The sequence below is a fragment of the Echinococcus granulosus genome, assembly GCF_000524195.1.
Source record: "Echinococcus granulosus chromosome Unknown EG_S00209, whole genome shotgun sequence".
NCBI lineage: Eukaryota > Metazoa > Platyhelminthes > Cestoda > Cyclophyllidea > Taeniidae > Echinococcus > Echinococcus granulosus.
In genome coordinates, this window is record NW_020170589.1 from 37,683 (window position 1) to 44,051 (window position 6,369).

At 42.1% G+C, this 6,369-nt stretch overlaps 1 protein-coding gene across 1 annotated transcript in view; it reads left to right on the forward strand. All coding sequences in view use genetic code 11, as the record gives it.

Annotated features, from left to right (window-relative positions):
* Positions 1-4,029: 4,029 nt before the first annotated feature.
* EGR_10323 (hypothetical protein) overlaps positions 4,030-6,369 on the forward strand; it is a gene marked incomplete at both ends in the record, with an annotated part of 4,941 nt that continues 2,601 nt past the window's right edge. Inside the window, 2 exons of the mRNA XM_024499572.1 lie at positions 4,030-4,047; positions 5,091-5,182. Of these exons, the coding sequence (XP_024346012.1) occupies positions 4,030-4,047; positions 5,091-5,182 (110 nt within the window). The remainder of the gene's footprint in view (positions 4,048-5,090; positions 5,183-6,369) is intronic.

Genomic DNA, 6,369 nt, shown 5'->3' on the forward strand with positions numbered 1-6,369 from the left:
CTGCTCCTGGCGTTCAGAAAAAGGATCGCCAAAAGAGATATGACCTCCATTAAGAAGGGGATCGAAACTAAGACACTATCTATATTTTGTGACAAGGGATCGAACCATGCGGTATGCTACCAATTTTTCAGCTAGACAAAAAATTATTTTCAAAATTGATGCCAATTTATCAAGTTGGAACATCATTCGCTTACCGCGAGGTCAACTAAGGGCTGTTGCCAATGGAGTTATTTTAAATGTGTTATCACATTTCCATGCTTCACCCCAGAGGTGAACGTCTATGTCTCGAACATCGTTTAAAAATATTGCGAGATTAAATCTGCAATATGAAGCAATCCTTAGGTGCTACACATTTCCCACCATCTTCTTTCCACTTTGAGGCAATTTACTCGCACAGCCTAACTATACACTGCTTTAGGTCCTTCTAAATTTACTGCTGATTGACACTTGACTTGATGTGATTAGTGATGCAGTTCAAGTGCTTCTACAGTGATCTTGCATCCCAGTCAGTCAGGAGTAGATAGGCTAGTGCAACACTGTGCAAGGATTTTCACAAAAAATATATACAGATATAAGGACTTTTTGCAAAAACCCTAACATGGGGTTGCTGACACAAAAAAAAAACAAATTAGCAATGCATGAGAAGCAGCATCTTCTTTAGACGGTCCCGCCTTAACTCTTCTTCTCACTTTATTAAACAAATCTTATAAGGGCTGCAAAATAGAATGCTTTGTTTTGATCTGCATTATGGGTATTCTTACATTAAGGTTGTATGATTTCACGTTAGGGGTTATGGAATCACACTTTGCATTTGTTTGTGCTTAAAAAACAAAAACATTTTAACCATTTAATGATTAAAAAATGTAGGATATTAACGATTAAAATAAAAGCATAAATCTACCATAATTTACATATTTTCACGTACTTCATTCACCGCCTATATTTTTCATTTCTGTACTATTCTGGTCTGCTCTGCTTTATTCCATTTTATTTCTCTTTGATCCATTACAAAAGTAAATTTTACTAGAGTTGAGACTGAAATGGCAAGAGGAGGAGCTCGTTTGGACGAGAAAGCCTCTGCTACTATCGAGTCACTTTTTTAAGTAAACACTTACCATCCCCAGTGTCACCACCCAAATCGTCTAGTCATTCAAGGGGACGTCATTTTATGCCCACAAATGTGCTTCAGGCCCACAACTGCAACTGCAGCCGCGCACAGGGTTCTACATCCGGTGTCATCCTTTTTGCGGCATCATTGATTATTGACAGAATAATCAAAGATTCAGTTTATTGATTAGTAGCACGATTAATAAATTGCACGACCAAATTGCACCTTAAGGGAAGTTCAAATCGCTCCCAAGTTGCTAAAAATATGCACAAATTTCGCCCCATCAGTCAAAGCTTAATGTAAGCACGTACGAATTTGCTCTTAACACATCCTTGAACAAGGTGAAATTCGCTACCAATAATTGCGAAGACAACATTGATTGATAGTGGCCATTTTATTTTTGGTAGTATTACTGTTAGCACTGAGACATAAAGTTTTGTTCACGTTTATCACAATCTCAAGTAAGTGATTCGCAAGTTGATCCAGATGAGGTTTGGCTGTTTGATTTGACGTTTGCCGTGCGCCTGGTACTCATTGCAGAGAAGGCCGCTGTCTATTTTCGAGGAGGTCAAAGGCCAGCCAATAAGGTGGGCAACACCGATCTCCGGCTCCTTGTAGTTCAACGCCACGTTAAGTGAAGCTACGCCCACACCCCGGAAAACGAAGCAAACAAAGTACTTCAACAAAGTCACCAGCATCATTTTTACGCAGCCATCACACATTTCGACAATTCTTTAACCGCTTGAATAGATTGGTTTGATAAAAAGTCGCAGTGCCCACAAAATACATTTAGCGCATTATTGGTTTTACAGGAAAGACGTTTTTCATGCTAAGAAAATTTAGCAAGAACTCTCTTGAGGCAAAATTCAAATTATTAATTTGGATCAAGCGTTCCAAGACAGATAATAGGAATCACCAACAAAACTTCGAAATTTTTGAATACACTTATCTGCAAAATAATTTTCTGTCAATAAAGATTTGGATAAATTTATGAAAAACATGCCAATCAAGTGTGACACGAATTTATAACTGAATGTCCTAACAAGTGATGCCTCCCAGCAAATCAGAGCAATAAAAGATTATGTTCACAGGCGCTTAGGCAGATAAACTTGAAAAAAAATCATGAAAAGGCTGGAAAATGCCGCATATGAAACTTTGCTGCTGCAGATATACTTGCAAAGTCGAGAGGCCTTGGCAGAGAAACAGTCGTGCAGTTTACCGAGAGCAACTTCACAGAGGCAAAGACAGCTCCATTAGGCACTGATGGGGTCAGGCCCTAACTTTAGCGCATTTGCTTGCAGTGAAAGAGAAGGCGTGATGGGAGGCGTAATTCGTGGGTCTTGTGCCCTAACAAGCAAAAAAGGCGAAAGGTGCACAAATAAGAAAACATTGATATTTGAGGAGGTGAAGTAACAAAGGATCTACAGAAAGCCTGCCAAATTTGAATAACATGAAACATGCCAGAGCATCATGTGAGCTGCCTCACACAAGAGCTGGAGTGAGCGAGCAAACTCCCTAATGCCTATCGGTTCTGGCACTGAAAGAATAAAAAAAGAAAACAAAGCAATTTCTTAGTTCCTCAACATTTGTCATCAAGGCTCCACTCTATACGGTCTGCTCCTTGCTAACAAGGCACTACTATAAGGCGAAACTGCCTTGCAAAAGCGACGCAGAACACCGGCAGAGAGGACGCAATGCCGGGTTATTGAGCACTAATAAAGTGAAATTCAAAGCTCTGTACATGGCCCTTTCTCTCTGTTCAAGCCACTGTTGCCATGACGCACAAGAGAAATGCATTATTTACACACCAAAGGAAAATAGCATAAGCCTTAAGGCCTAGTATTTTAGCAACGAAGAAAAGAAAGTGACGAAACCGTGCGTTATCGCTTCTACCTTCCACAGAGCACCTGTCGACAAGAATTTACTCTATGCCAACAAACCCAAAAAAAGAAAGCAATGCTGTAGGGAAGGATTGCAGAAAGAAGTGACAAAGCTTAAAGAGCGGTGTTGCGTTGGAATTTTACAGACAAAAAAAAATTGAAACAATTATAATTAGATAAAGAAACCTTAAGGCAAAAGCAATTGCAGTTAGGCGATGTTGTAGGTAGAGTTGAGACACACAAAAGTGGCAGAATCAAAGGCCAGCAAAACTACACATAAAAAGAGGAAATAAACGAATATCGTGAGGGAGGAGAGACCAAGTGATGGTACGTGTAAGCAATAATGGGAGAAAAACACGGCTCCGCTGTGCCCTGCTCCGCTATACCTCGCACGTTGCCACCGCCATGGCTTCCCATCACACTTGCAGCATTGCAGCACTTATCAAATTGCTTGCAAATCGGCGTCTTAATTATGTTTTATATGGTGACCGTCTTTCACCACTTGCTTTTAATTACACTGGAGAGTACCTTTGAATGTAGAGGGCTTGGAACCCGATAAAAGAGATGGTAATACCTCAGCTTAAAAGGTGTCACCTTGGCTTACACACTTCGTGTACTTTGATCAACGAGGAAAAGGATATTTCTCCCTACGAGTTTGCCTAACCTTACATACTTCTTTGTTATTTGAAACCACGTTAATAATTGCGTAAAAAATTATAATGTACCAACAAAAGCATTGAAGGAGCGAGACAAAATTGTCGAGACATCATCACGGCTTGTAAAGGGAGAGTCAGTGAGCAAGAATGGAGAGGGTGCGGAATTTAGGCAGGCTTGCGCCATTCTTCTCAAAACAGCTGCCAGAAGAAGGTGCAAATCCACCTGTCGTCGATTCTGGCTCAGGAATTGTTGCAAACAAATTAGAATTGACTACAATGAACACTGGAGACGATACTCAATGCTTTGGTACGAGCGCGTGGACACTCTACAGTAGCGAAATTCGCCGTGTACCTCTTCTACTACCGATAGTGATTAGTTACGCCGATGAAGGAGACAAAAGAGGTATGCCAATAATTACGCGCCAAATATTATTAAAAAGGTGCCAAAGAGAGACCCAGTTATCGTACAAAGCTTCGAGCTTATGTTTCATCTTCATGGCCGCCGTCAAGCAACAAATGAATGTAATAACAGCAAAAAAATCGGTCATCAATCACTGTGTTCTACCGTTACGACATGACCACTGGTGCATTTCCTCTTTGCCTTGATGAAAATTTTTACTAAGTTAACCCGCGGCGCACGCTTTAAGCGAGACATGAAAATATACTTAAAGACGTCACACTTTAGAACAGCCCTTTTTGGAAATTATTTAGCAAAACTCCGCTGACAAAGTCTTTCTTAGATTTCCTCCCTCATTCCTTCACCTCAAATTTTTCAATAGAATTATGTGGCTTATTTGCAATTGGTTGATTCTAACTCTACCTCCGCATATCCGCCTAAATATCAGAATCCTCCATTCTTTACTAGATTCACTTTTACTCCTTTGCTTACTTGGCCCAGGAAAGCCAGTAGTTCCTTTCTCTTGTAAGCTTAAAATTAAAGTTTTACAGCTAGTTGCAGCAATAACTAATCAATGCTAAATCCTACCTTTTCAGGTTGGTATGATTCGCACATTAGCCTAGGTTGACACTATTTTTTACCTAATCGCATTATGTATGTAGCGTCCCGGGACTCCCTGAAGACGAAAGAAGCCGCAATACTCAGGCAGAATATATATATTCAGCATAGAGAAGGTGTTTGGGGTATTGGCATGGCCCACAGACCGGCCCACCCATCGAGGTACAAGAAGGTTAATTCTAAGTACAAAAGTGGCGCCCCACCAATACCGAGGGATCAACCACTACCGTACTACATGTATACTAGCACCAGGAGATCCTTCACTTTCACTCTGTCAGTACCTCTGGCTCATTCCAGGTCCACCAACACCTAGGTTGCTTTCGCACCAAGTCGTGAGTACATGACTGCGCGAGGGTGACTGTTGTGGAAAAGTCATTCACTTAAGAAATGCACTAAAACAACTAAAATATTTTCAATTTTTAGACTAGTAGTTGCAAAAAATAACTATAAACGTGTATTTGAATGAATTTTATTGTAAAAAGTCACATGAAAAGTCGTTATGTAATATTAATGCTGTTTTAATGTACCTTTTAGGGAGGAGGCAATCAGGACATTCGAATCTCGTGACCAGATCGTCCTCTTCCGTACCTAGTGACTGCGGCTTCCCTCCTTCTTGGTTACAGCATTCAACTTCTATAGTCGATGCATAACCGCAGACTACCGACATTCTTCTCTACCAGCGCTATAGGAGAGGCCCATGGTGACTTGGATGGCTTCATGACCTCATCACGGAGCATCTCTTCAACCAGATGGTTTACTTCTTCCAGCAAAGGAGGTGGAATACGTCTATGTGGTTGCCGGATAGACCTAGCTTCACCAGTATCAATCTTACGCTTGACAATATTTGTTCGTCCCAGTCTTACACCTTGCCATGAGAAGATGTTCGCATACTTAAGTAGGAGCTGACGGAGTTCTTTTCTCTCGTAGTTGGAAATGTGAGTCAGCTGCGCACAAAGGTCATCCAGATTGTTAATGAGAATGGCTGCAGCTTCAAAAAAGGCATTGCAGATGTCATCTGCTTCGTCTTTCGGTGGAGAGGTATCTGTGTTGACCCCGGTGGCTTCGTGAGTGGAAAAGGTTCCTTCTGCAAAATTTAGGACGGCTTTGGTGCAGCGTAGAAAATCGGCACCAAGTATTACGTCCCAGGCCAGTTCTGGACACACGATGAATTTTACTGTTCAAGTTGCCTTCCCTATACAGACTTTTGATGGTGTCCCTCCATCGACTAGCATCTCCCTTCCCTCCTCTGAACGCAATTTTGCAGAAGGGGAGAGGATCTTAACCCTGTTACAAAGGGTAGGGAAGGCTGCACCGCAGTCGAGAAAACTACAGGAGCGTCCTTCATGTTTACCAGGAACCCTCATATAAGATTGGGAGCTATTTGGGAGTAGACAGGAAAGGGAAAGGGAGGGCTCACCTGGTCTAGGAGTATAGCGCGGGGAAGCACGGTACGAGGATGTTGCATTTGACCAGTTTCGCGGTTTCCGGAAAGTCGGGGGCCCTCGAAGTTCCTCCTGCTTCTTAGTTGCGAGCTTGACCAATCGGTCGAGCGAGTTAGTCTTTGCTTCGCAGAGCTTCTCAGCCAAGATGGAAGGTCGGATTCCGTGTTTACACGGAACCGTAACCCAATTGGCGATCTTGCTTGGGGGACAGCCGCGGAACGCACGTTTCCCCAGGAGATAAAGGTTCCTAGCGTACTCTTCGTCGGCC